Source organism: Cucumis sativus, chromosome 3 (assembly GCF_000004075.3).
Source record: "Cucumis sativus cultivar 9930 chromosome 3, Cucumber_9930_V3, whole genome shotgun sequence".
Taxonomy (NCBI): domain Eukaryota; kingdom Viridiplantae; phylum Streptophyta; class Magnoliopsida; order Cucurbitales; family Cucurbitaceae; genus Cucumis; species Cucumis sativus.
In genome coordinates, this window is record NC_026657.2 from 29,897,353 (window position 1) to 29,910,888 (window position 13,536).

At 30.1% G+C, this 13,536-nt stretch overlaps 2 protein-coding genes across 2 annotated transcripts; one reads left to right on the forward strand and one right to left on the reverse strand.

The window, feature by feature from the left end:
• Window positions 1-3,449: 3,449 nt before the first annotated feature.
• On the reverse strand, window positions 3,450-4,381 carry LOC101217104 (60S ribosomal protein L12-1). The gene has a single exon (XM_004137774.3). It carries the CDS (start codon window positions 4,207-4,209, stop codon window positions 3,709-3,711), a length of 501 nt encoding a protein of 166 aa, XP_004137822.1. The 5' UTR covers window positions 4,210-4,381; the 3' UTR covers window positions 3,450-3,708.
• Window positions 4,382-10,651: 6,270 nt separating this feature from the next.
• LOC101217342 lies at window positions 10,652-11,637 on the forward strand. The gene has a single exon (XM_004137775.3). The coding sequence runs from the start codon at window positions 10,844-10,846 to the stop codon at window positions 11,381-11,383; it is 540 nt and encodes a 179-aa protein (XP_004137823.1). The 5' UTR covers window positions 10,652-10,843; the 3' UTR covers window positions 11,384-11,637.
• Window positions 11,638-13,536: the final 1,899 nt, after the last annotated feature.

Below are 13,536 nucleotides of genomic sequence, written 5' to 3' on the forward strand. Positions count from 1 at the left end.
AAAAAATAGATGGTTGAGTGGAGTGGGCCGCACGGCCCAATGGATATTGAGAAGCCACGTCACCGCTTAACCACACACCAATTATTCATACCCTTACACGTAAACCATACTCGCCCACTCAATCATTACGGTGACACGTAGTGCCGGCACTCGCTACGTTTCGCAAGCCATAATGCTAATTCTTTTCACACTTCTAATTACAAAATTTGGTAACTAAATTAATTTATAATCTGTTGCCTATTGCGATAAATATTTATTGAGGAATTGAATTCATTAGCACAAAATTTTGGAACGTATATATACCTATTGAACAGAAGAATTAATTAGTACGCAATCACTTTAAGACGAAGAAGAAGAAGAAGAAGAAGAAATCCCATTATCGTAGTTTGAAGGATATGGAGATTGAATTTGAATGTTTAGGGAGTTAAAACGATAGACGACACATGAGTGGAAGTGTTGAAGTTTAAACATTTGTGTAAATAAGAAGGAATATTTCGTCATCGCTGAAACTGGTAATACAAATCAACTGCGACGCAATATAACATGTATACAATGTAAATTCAAGTAAGGAAGAAAAAGGGAAAATCAAAATTGAAAGCCGTAAACAATTACAATGGAGACTCCATATTCCGGCATTCAATATAGTCGGAGATCCAAAAGAAGAATTGGAGACATATAAATATAATGAGATAGAAGAGAGCAGAAAAATTGCTAATCAGAATTGTTATCTTCGGAATCGTGTTCAGGAATAGTATCCAAGGAAGGAGAATTGGAGGATTTGGAAGGAGAAATAAGAGGGGGAGGAGCGACCTCGATCCAGGAGGTAAAATTAGAGAGGGCCGGCTTTGCCATGGAAGAGAGGGATGTGGGTTTAGTAATAGTGGAAATGAGAGGAAGAATGTTTGAGGAGAAAGAGGGAGTGAAGGTGGATATTTATAGAGAGAGGAATAGGAAAGAGCGGAGGAAGAAGAGGGTAATGACTCCAAACACGCACACGAGAGAAAGAGAATTCTTGTATTTTATTCTTTTAATTTTGGGAGGGAAACGCGGAGAAATTGTTTAGGAGCATGTGAAAAAAATCAAACAAATAACTTGAATAATTGAGAGCCACCTAACACCTTCCTTCCTCGAACCTACCTTCACTCTTTGGATTTTATGTCACCTTCATCACCCTTTTTCTTTTCCTATTTTCTTTTAGAGTTATTTGGGTTAATGAGATTGGGATATGGAACAAAATGTTCAACAACTTCACGTGACACTCATGGTGAAGACATCCCACACACATTTGGACGCTTGGGTGAGAGAATGAAAGAACGTGATAGTGACTCAGTTTTCTTCCACTTTTGGCTTAATTTTCCCACGTTCGTATTTGATAACATTTACAAGGAGATACCTCTTGATTTACACTTTAAAGAAATATAATAATACCATTAACTTCTTATTTTGCAGGTTTCAATTTAAAAGGCATCATAATTATCCTAAAGAAACATACTAATTTTCCCTAATTTTTTTATCTCGGAAAGAGGAGAGATGTATTGCAATTCAAGGAAAGTGAAAATACAACGGGAAGTGCTGGAAATTGTTACATATCCTTGATATTTAACCTCTGGTTAAACATTAAAGTTACATTTCTTTCCACATGAAATATTATTTGATTATACAAGAGCATTTAGGTTTACATCTTTAAACCGACATTGAACATTATAAACATAGAAATTTAAGAACATTCAATTTGTTTGAGATTAATTCAAATATATTTATTGAGAACAGTTAGAGCGATTTCAACAATAAATCCGAACGAGAATGGGATGTGTTGCTACATGAATATTCCTAATTTAGTAGGAGAGCAGTTCCTTGGTTCATAACACTCGGGCTTAGTATTGGTTCCTAACATAGATAAGACTACAAGCATCAACTGAAACAACAGCTTCCAAATTCAAATGCAGTTCCTTGAACTAGAGAATTCAGATCCTTGAGGGTATTTGAACCAAATAATTAGCTATTATAATCAATCCTGTGCTATTATAGTTTAAATCTAATAGTGAGTTTAAAAAGTGTAAACTATTTTAGTTTGAAAATAAAATAGTAAACCTTAAAGAAGATAATAATAACAAATAGTTAATGTAAAATAGTAAAAACAATAACAAACGTGGATTTTGAAATAATGTTAGAATACAAAATCGCATCATCTATTTGTAACAAGAGGCTATTATAGTCTAGGACAATCCTTTCCCAAAAGACATCCCATTTGGGAAGACAAACTATACATGGTCAGTGTCTTCCTAAAATACTACCATGTATAATCAGTTTGAAACTATGTCCATTTTCCACCAAATGACAAACCAATCAAGTTAGTAGAATTGTGTAACACAATCATGTACCCGAAAGTGGAATCAACTTATTGGGAAGGCACATCAAAATTTTAGTTTGGTGGTGGGTAACTTCAAAGTTAGTGTAATCCAAAAGATCACTTCCCTTACCCTTTTCGTTCATGGCACTTTGTACAACTTTATCAACAAAGATAACAACCAAACATCAGAGGCCACATAAAGTACAGGATTCAAGCATCAAGCACAGCAAAATAATAGCTCCGTACTTCAGTATATATCAAGAAGAAATAAACCGGTTCAAAATGGATTTACCCACGAGGCTACTTTATCATCTTCGTGTTTGAGTTATTTAAATCTTCTAGTGTCAGGGCTTGAGGAAAAGATAGTGTTTTCGCCCCCAAGGATATCTGATGTACGGTTTGTTAGGACTTTTTTCGCATCCTAGCTTTGAAATTTTATTTGATTAGTTATGTTCTTAGCCAGCTACTATATAAGCAACCATCTTCATTAGCTAAACCTATACTTAGAGGCTAAGGCTCCCCTCTTTGGCTTCTAAACAACTTTAGATCACTACTAAAATAACGGGCCTAACATCCATGAGCTACAAGCAATTTGAGAATCTTAATCAATACATTATATATCAATTTTTAGAGATGTATTTAGGGGAACTTTTAAAGGACAATAATTGGGCAGGGGAACAAAAGCTATCCCATGAACACTAATTTGAGAATCTTAATCAATACCTAATATCAATTTTTTATATAAGAATCTTCTTCAATACCTAAAATCATATCAAATCACCAATCCTAGATAAAAAAAACAAACACTTTTTGTATACACCCATGATACCATTATAAAATTCAAGTTAGCAGAGTAGAATAGATAAGATGACCCCAAAAGGGCCAAAACCCAGTTCTTACTTAACTATTGAACATCACATAATTTCAAGGCAAAGGTTGCAAAAGACCTGATATGCAGCCTAACACAGCCAATAACAGAAAAACCGAAGTGAACAAATATGATTCCATGAAATACAAGTTCATGATACGTCATTGAAATACCCCATAAAGATAAGTGCAAGCTATTGTAGGCAAGTGATAGATAAAAAAAATAAATAAATAAAAAAAAAACCTAACCAGATAATCTTCATACATTCCTTAAACCAATGATAGAGAAGAAATAAAGCTTTGATATTCATTGCAATAATCCAATTCAGGCTTCTTTTAAAAAAAAACGACAAAAAACGCAGATAAACAAGAGAGAAATAGAGAAAAACCACCCTAAAACTTACGTTAAATAGCAAAACTGATAAAACAAGGATGTAGAAGTAAATTCAATATCCCTCATTCTAAAGGAGTGGCCAAAGAAAGTTTTACTCTCAATCTTGGGGGATTTCAACATCGCCATCAGAAATCTCCTGTTGAAGATCCTTCGGGTCCTTGCCATCGACAGTACAGCCAACAGACACACAAGTACCAAGAATCTCCTTGACGGAGCCAGAGAGATCCTTAGCCATCGACCTGGGCCGCATAACCCTAGCAATCTCAATCACATCATCAAGAGAAATATTCCCATTATGCTTGATGTTCTTAGTTTTCTTCCTGTCACGTTCCGGCTCCTTCAAAGCCTTAATTACCAAAGCCGCCGCAGAAGGAACAACGGAGACCTTCGCCTGACGATTTTGGACGGTGAGCTTTACAGTAACCCTAAGACCTTTCCATTCCTTGGCGGTCTCTTTAGCAATGTCTTCTCCAATCTTCTTAGGGGAAAGACCGAGAGGACCGATCTTGGGAGCGAGAGAACTAGCGGCTCCGACCTCACCTCCGGTGACGCGAACGAAGACTTCAACGACCTGACTAGGGTCCAACTTCGGAGGCATGATTGGGCGGCGGGAAGGGAAGTGGATTCGAGAGATTCCACAGAAGGAAGAACAACCACAGCCACTAATGAACTAAAAGAGAGCGGCGAAGAGAAAATGAAGAGGCTTTCGGTTGATTTATGCTAGGGTTTTTCACATGCCTTCGAGCTTCCACAACCGACGATGTCTCGTCGGCCCATTCTCTACTGGAAATTAAAAACCCTAATCCGTTTCTTTTGGACTTTTCCCACCATGTCTCGGCCCATTCAAAATGGGCCTAAATAGATTTCTAAAAACATTTTTGTGACTAAAATTATATTTTTACCTTTTGTAAAAAGTAAATAAGAACAAAGTTAATTTACATAATTGTAATCAAATCCAAAAATATTTACGTTAGTGGTTAGTGTAGTAATGAAAAATTCCATCAACGCAATAAAATATTTTTATAATTTTCAAATTTTCGATTTACTCATATTTAAAATTTATGCATCTTCTATTCCATATTTTCATTCTTATATTTTTAAATGATTTATTTTACTGTTTAAATCTCGTATCTCATGTTCACCATATACAGCAACAAAATTTATGAAGCTACTTCATCTTTCTCGTATTTGAGAATATCAAAATCGTTTAAATAACATTTTGACTTGATCTAAACAATCGTTTACCATAGTTAACTCGATCTTTAGCATGATCATCATGATCATTTGATTTGATGTTTTTAACTATCATTTATGTTAGACTATATGGTTGCTTACTATAATCAACACAATCGTTTTTCATTATAAACTCGTTCAAATTCAAAGCTTTTTTTCAATTGTTAAAAAGAACTACACACAATCGTGTATGACCTAAACAATAGTAGATATGAGTACACGATCATTTGGACGAAATTTACTCTCACGCGTTGGCTGATTAATCGTGTGTTGACTAAAACAATTTTTGTATTTTTTAGTGTGACCCTTGTGGCGTTTTCCGTCCTCAAAATTGTTTTAGTATAAATATTTTGCCCGTTTTAAAAAAAAAAAATCCACCAAAAGTTATTAATTCAAATTTCAACTTTCACATGCCGTGAGAAAACATAATTATTTTGTAAGGAAAAGACAACCAGTAATCTTTATTTTATATATAATATATATAATTGTAACAATCATAATTTAGATTTAGATGCATTTTTAATATGTAAACTAATTACTTAATTTAGCTTATTGTTTTTGTCAATTGGGTTGAGACTTGAGATATTTTAATGGGAAAAAAAATATATGAACTAACACTCATAGATTGCTATTGCTATTGCTATCCCAATTATTATATAGACAATTTAAATAAATAAAAAAAATCAAACTTTCTTATATTTAGCAAATTTAATTGGTCCGTCATGAGATTTATGTATAATGATAAGAAATCAAACGTCACTAATTATCAAATTATCTCTCTTAATCATTGGTGAAGAGTTGACGCAAACCACATAATCCTTGAAAGAAATAGCAAACTTGAAAAAACTTGAAAGTGACTTTATTCAATTTAATCATAAAATAATCTCTAATCCACAATTTTATTACATTTATGTTGATAATTGAAGCTTCTCGAAATGTCTTTCATGTCCTTGTTAACGAGTAACAAATATTTTATATATCAAATTTCATGTATAGTTGACATAAAATATATACCAATAATTTTAATTAAAGATTCATGAGTTTTGATATTCATAAGTTCCAAACATTTAAACAACAATGGGACTTTAATGAAAGTCTAAAGGCAACAAAGATATCAAATTGGTGTTTGTGACGAAAATTTACTTTAAATATGAAAACAATACCAAAGTCGTATAGAAATATCCAAAAAAATGTAGAAGATATACTTTAAGTTCCTAAGACTTCAGGTTTGAACTTAATGTGTACCTATTTAGTACGTGCAAGTTTTAAAATTTGAATTAGGTTAGAAATTTGGTTTTGTCTTGACCTAACTCACACCGTGTTACCATTAGTTGACTAATGAAATGGATGATGTGGCATGATTGAAATTGCATTTTTTTTTTTTTAATGATGTAGCCCTTTTTTTAATTAATTTTATAGTAGCATTTGTAATCATTCTAAATAATATAAAATTGTAAAGTAATTAAAAATGATACCGTAAGAAAGACAAGCTTACAAATAATTAATCATAATAGTTTATGAATAATTGAACGCAATTTTCTATTAGTTAATAAATACACTAACAAACAGATATATAACATAATATTTAAAATAACATTTGTTGCAAAATATATATATTCAACATGAAAATCTCTTTTTTTTTTATTTTTAATTTCTCACATCACTATAAACACACTCAAAAATAACCAATAAACAACAAAATAAGAGGAAGAGTTTCAATTCTATTTGGTAACTATCTTTTTTTTTTTTTCTTTTCAAAGTTAAAATTTAAAATCTACCGGTTGACAAATAATTTTCTAAGTTTTTTTTTTTTCCAAACTTTGACTAAACTCCAGAAGCATACTAATAACTTAAAAAAAGACTATATATATGTGTAGATAAGAGATCAAATTTGTAGTGTATGTCAATTACATGGGTACAGAAAAAGTTTAAAAATATATATTAAGTAGATGATAGCTTGATTGAGATTAGACAAGAGTACAAGAAACAAACACTTGCCTTTTAGACGTTCATATATATCCAAAGTGTAAAGAGAAAGGTGAGTATTACTATTACATCAAATAGTATTGCATTGCAAAATAGGTCAAATCGGAGAAAAATAAAAAGTCATGTTTTTTTTTTAAAAAAGCATTGATTTATTATGAAGATTTCACCACAATTATATCTATCACACATGGTTTGTTCCTATATGATTGCAACCATCCCTAATTTTAAAAGATAATGTAGGCTTTTAAAAAAAATGATGCATGAAGAATCTTATCATAATAAAATATTTCTTCTTGTTTGCATCAAAAGTAGGAAAGTGTAACAGTTATGGACAATAATTGTGCATGGAGTTATATATATATACATATATATTACAATGTCTATATTAGATGTTTTTGTTTTAATCTTAAAGGCTTGTGAAATTTGGTGGGAAGATAATGATGCATTTATGTTGTTTGAATTTTGAAATTTATTTATTTATTATAAACAAAATTGTGGCCTAAAGTTTTATTCAGTCCACATATGTTACAATTTTACCTTGGAAAGAAAGAAAATTAAATTATATATATAATGATCAATCCTTTTCCTATTTAACGCTAAAACCAAAATCATAATTGTCATTAAATAAGTTGTTTATTATCTTCCCTTCATTTATTTAAATAATGGGAACATGTTATGTTAGTACTTAGTCCCCATTTATAATTTCAAAGTACTCTTAAGGTCTTCTAATCAAACAATAATAATTTAAAACTATAGATAAACATTACAAATATTGAAAAAGTAAATATGTCAAAGATATATATATTTACCAAAAATAAAAATCTACATACAATGTTGGACTATTGTTTTTAGATGAATAATCGAATAAATATATTTTGTTACTTACTTTATTATATTTGGTTAATTTCAAATCAACTGTCCCTCTTAAACTAAAACTGCCGAATTCGTATAAGAAATTTTAAAAGGACAGAGACAAATTAAAAGCACTTCTGCAACACAGACTTCTAAAGTAATTTAAATATAGGAAAATTACATTATGAAAATGGTCCCTAAAATTATTAAATTTTTAGTAAAAGAATTTGAACCTTATCAAGTTATCCATTCCGCATGATAGTTGGAAGTTGTGAAAGAAAAATACCATAAATAAAATATAAATTTTGTTTAAATAAACAAATAAAATACTTCTAAAATTGGTTATCAAAAACAAAAATATTTAGTGTCCATGTCACAAATGAAAGAATTTGATAGAATTTACCGTTTAAAAAAGTTTTCAGTTTTGTATTTCCTTAACCTCTCTTAAGCGATCCTTTTTTTATTGTGCGCTGATTTTAAAGATTTTAAAAACAATAATTCAAATCTAAATGATTGTATATGAAATAATAGTGAAAGAAAAATTTATTTTTGAAACCACTCCATTAATCATATAACATTTTTAAAATTTTCACTCTACACTTGTAGACTTTTTTTATACTATTTAAATATTTTGAGAATTTGTTTTAATTTTTTTTAAAAGGCCCCCTAAAATTAATAAATTATCCAACCTTGAAAATGTCACATTTTACACATAAAAGGAAAGCTCAATGAAATAGATAAAATGGCAGTAAAAGTACGGTACTGTTCTATTTCTTCACGTATATTACTTTTTGGTACACCTGTGCTCTCTCCCTTCACCACCGCCGTCAGATGTTTGAATTAAATTCAACTAAACTAAGTTTGAATGTACTGGATCTGAACACGTCATCCATTGTATGAATCTTTTGTGGACGGCAGTGAGTCACGATGAAAACGCGCTCGTCCTTGTTTGTTGTAGATTTTTCATACGCTACTTGTCATGTCCACAATTTTTTGGTTACGTAAACATATAGTTTTGTTTTTGTTTATTTTTGGAGCCTAAACTTTAGAGTTTATAAAATTCATGTATATTAAAATGTAGTGTGTTATGTTAATCATTAACAAAAAAATTCAGTAATTGTAGTATCATCATTTTTTTAATGGAACAAAGTGTGAGTTTTAATTAAAAGTGAAATTATAATCGAATCGACTTGAATTTCTTTTTAAAAAGAAATTGTGTATTTAGTATCACACTCCTTAAGTTATAAGATTATAATGTTTATATATATATATATATATATATATATATATAACTATAAATATAAATAGTATTTACAAGCCTAATTTCCTAGAACCCATTGTACAAAATCATCTTGTGTCAAATTGGCCCTAAAGTATTATTTAGAGACCTACTATTCCCACAAGCTAAACTCCAATACCATTTTGACAAATTTGTAGGGATAAAGCGTCATTTTTGTATCTATATTTACAAAAATGATTTTAAATCAAACAAAATTATTCATAAAATAAAAATTGACAAAATATTTGCACTTATTAATTTTTTAGTAGTTTTCTATGAAAGGTAGATAGCACTCTTATATTTTTAATAAAATTTAAATTTAATCTTCTAAAATCAATTAAAGAATAATAATAAACTGTACCAATTAAATCAACATTACATCTTTCTAGGTTTATAGATTAAATATATGTTAGGTTTTTTTTCAAAATAATAAAATAACATATGAATAATTTTTTAAAATAAAAAAACTTATAAACTATTCACAACCCATAACGAAAGTAAATTTTCTTTTATTTATGTAAAATTTTCAAAGTACAAACTATTTAAAATTCATTAATTTTATTTTGTCCTATGTATAAATAGTTTGTTCAATTTTTTAGAATTTCTGTTGAAGGGAAGAAATTTGGAAGTAATGTAACAAATATTTCTAATAAAAAAAATCATAACGTGTGGGATCCCACAAATTGTAGTGGTTGTAGGGAGAGAGAGTTTGTAGAGGATAATATCCTTTAATATTTTTGTTTATTTTATATTTTCTCAACCATTTTATTAGAATCCGAAATGATTGGTACACGTGTTGACATATTATTAATTGCATTTCAAAATTCGTCGTTATCTTCTATTACACCAATCATGCGATGCAGGAGAGCGATGGCATTCAAATTACTAAAATATATGTATTTTCTTATAATATTGTCCGACGTGTCGGACCCTAACCTCTTCTTCTAAACTTCCACAGGATATTGCTCTTCTGTCGTATCGGATCGTACGTGTCGTCTGCTGTAAATTCGGGATTTTACTACCATTACTTCTCACGTGCACTTCCCATTTTCTATTCAAACATAATTCAATTACTTTCTCTTTTTTCAAACATCATAAACAATTAACCAATATTCTTTTTATAAGTTTACTTCACTCTAAATTTTACAGATATATAATACCTTCAAAGTTACTTGTTCCACTTCACTTACTAAATTAGCTTCATTCAATTAATCATGACAACTACATGATGCACACTTTTTTGTTTCAAAAAGTAAACGGACAACAACTACAGAAAAAAACGACAAACGTATTTAATCGCGACAAAAAGAACTATTGACTCTATCTAAACTACATAATATATAATATTGAACATGTGTAATTGATTTAAATCAAAATTTATTATTTTTTAAATTTGTTATTTTTGTAATTTTGAAAAAATAGTGAGCGGTAGAGTAGATTGAAAATGAGAGGAAAGGAAAGGAAGGAGAGACATTGTAGGGATAAATTTGTAATTTGAAGATATTAGACGACAAAAGTTATTAAAGAAAGCTAAGAAAATGGTAAAAGGGGTTAAAGGGAAATGGGTGTGAGAATCAAACGGCGAGTGCACGGTAAAACCGTGGGGGAGTTGTGTATTATAGAATTGTCTCATTGTATTTTTGTTATAATTATTTTATTTGAATATAATTGAACTTTAAAATGTTCGTACGCCGGGCGAAGAGAGAACGGGGGGGAGAAGCGTGAACTTATCCATTAAAACCATTATAAAAATGGTGGGCCAAAACTCTAAATAATTTCACACTTTGATTCCTTCAGAGCAGTTGAAATTCAATTCCATTCAATCACAAACAACAACAACAACAACAAGATCTGAACCTCCAAATCATCCATCGATTTTTCAATGGCGTCAAGGAGAGGCGGCTTAGGATTCGGCTTCGGTTTTCACTCCAAACCCAACTACATCTATCCGGCGTCGGACTCACTTCGCTGTTCTGAATCATCTACCGATAATAACCTCTTTGAATTCGACGAATCGGATATTTGGACATCCGCTACTACTACTGCTCCAACTCCCCCGATGGAATCGAGAAAGATCTTTCCGATCTCCAAGAAACTTCCCAAGAGGAGTGGCTCTGCTGCCACAGCGGTGGAGAAGGCGGTGAAGGCGTCTTCGTCATTGCCGGTCAACATTCCGGATTGGTCGAAGATTCTGCAGAAGGATCAGAACAAGCACGGGCGGAGAGCGGTGGCGGACGAGGATTTTGATGATAGTGACGACGGGGATGACGACGACATTCGACGGGCACCGCCGCATGAGTATTTGGCCAGACGGCGAGGTGATTCGTTTTCGGTTCATGAAGGGATCGGAAGAACGCTGAAGGGAAGGGATTTGAGAATGGTGAGAAATGCAATTTGGAAAAAAACTGGGTTCGAAGATTAATTTTAAATTAATTTTTAGCTAGCCAAAAAAAAAAATTACCATATAATCAGTTCCGGAAACCATACTTAGAATAATGATTAGAGAATTTTGATGAAGTAAATTAATGTAATTTCCCCTAAATTTTCCCAATTTTCTTCTCTCTCTCTTTTTGATTCAAAATGTTATTGTGATCATTATCTGTATCAGAAACAGTGATTTTTTGTAATTAATTTTAATTCTGTAAACTTCAATTAAATAACATTTTTTTCTGATTAGTGCTTAAATTCCCTAAACTTAACGATTAAGCAACCGCCCAAATCAAACATAGTTCAAGAACAGATAATCACGTTAGGTTAAATTCTTCATTTTCATTATAATAATTAAGAAAAACAACTCGTTTGGCATGAAATTATAAATATTAAAGCAATTAAAATGGTTAGCATTTCTTGAGTCTATAAAAAAATAAAAGTAGAGTGATTAAAATTAAAAATAATAATTGAAAGAAAAAAGAAAAGGAAAAAACTGATTGAAATGGTAGTAGGTGAAGAAAGCTATAGACAAGCTAGAGCAATCTTTGGAAAAAAGAATTCATATGTTTACTTGCTTCCCCAATCAAGCTATCATTTACCATTAAAAAAAAAGATCTATACTTTTTTTAAAAAATTAAAAATGGATTACCATTAGAATATATATATATATATAATGGTTTTTTTTTCTCAGTATATACATCAAATTAGACAATAACCTATTAAATATTTTAAATTAAAATTTGTTATCTTCAAGTGATAATAACTCTATTATTATTTTTTTTATTTTATTTTTTTTGCTAGCAAACCGTTCTCAATTATAATGGATTTATTTATAGGGTTAATATAAAGGTAGTATTTTTATAAATAATAATTAAGTATATAACAATATTTAAAAAATAATTATAAATATAACAAAATTTATCATTCATATAGATTTATCGGTGGTAAATTTATATTAAACTTTGACAGATTTTGTTATATTCATAATTTGTTTAAATTATTGTCATATAAGTTAATATGTTGGGTTTAATTGGTGTAGTTGTAACGAACAGTGACATAGTGATATTTTAATGATAAAAGAAAAAAGAAAATTATAAATATGTTTTTATTAAAAATCAAACTAAAATTTGAAAAGTGGCGAACATGTATTGGTGAAAGGAAAAAGGAGCGGGTGTTTTTGGGAAGTTCTTGAGTTGATTTACTTTTGGTTATAATGCTCTAAAATTCTATGTGGCTTATCCACCTTACCTTGATAGGGACGTTATGGCAATATTTTTCTCTCTATCTTCTGCTTCTTTTGTTCATTAATATTAATTAATTCAAATATACTTATTTATTTATTTTGCTTTCAATTGTCATTATCAAGGAAGAGATGGAAAAAGAAAAAGGAAAAAAAACAACATTAGATTTTTTTTGAGGTCCAAATTAAAATTTTAGATTTATGTGTGAGTTGATCATGATGTTAACAATCTTTCTTTAATTGAGTTAAAAAAAAGTGTTAAAGTTTAATGCTTCTATTTAACTTTATTTATTTTTCCACAGAATAATATGCTTTTTTTTTTAATCTTTTGAAAAGCATTTTTTATTTCTAATAATAAGTTGTTTAGTTCATAAAGTATTAGATGACTATAGTTATACAAACAAATATGCTCATCATCTTTTTTTATGAAGTATGTGTAAATAAAATGTTTGAAATATAAGTTATTAACGGTTTTCTTTCAACGTTGCTCATGGTTTTATAAATAAATTAACTAATAGTAGTTTAACACAACAATGTAAAACTCGAACTTGAGTTTAAAGGGGAGGGTTATCATTGTAACTCAGTTATCTTCTAAGAAGTTTGTAATTTTAATCTTGTATCTTTATTAGATTGGAGTGTAATTAAAATAAGTGAGATTTTTGTTTTTATTTTTAATAATGATAAAGATAAAATTATTAGAGAGTAATTGAATTAGAATTATTTAATGGTCATTAAAGATTAGAAGTAGGTGTTTTTAATGTTAACAAATGGGAAGAAGGGGAAGGAAAGAAAAAAAACTAATTATAGAAAGAGGAATTTATATTATCCAACGGCGCTGCTTGGTTTCTTCCAACCTTCTCCCTACTTCCCCAACTACCTTCTATTTCGTAACGGGATAATGTCAA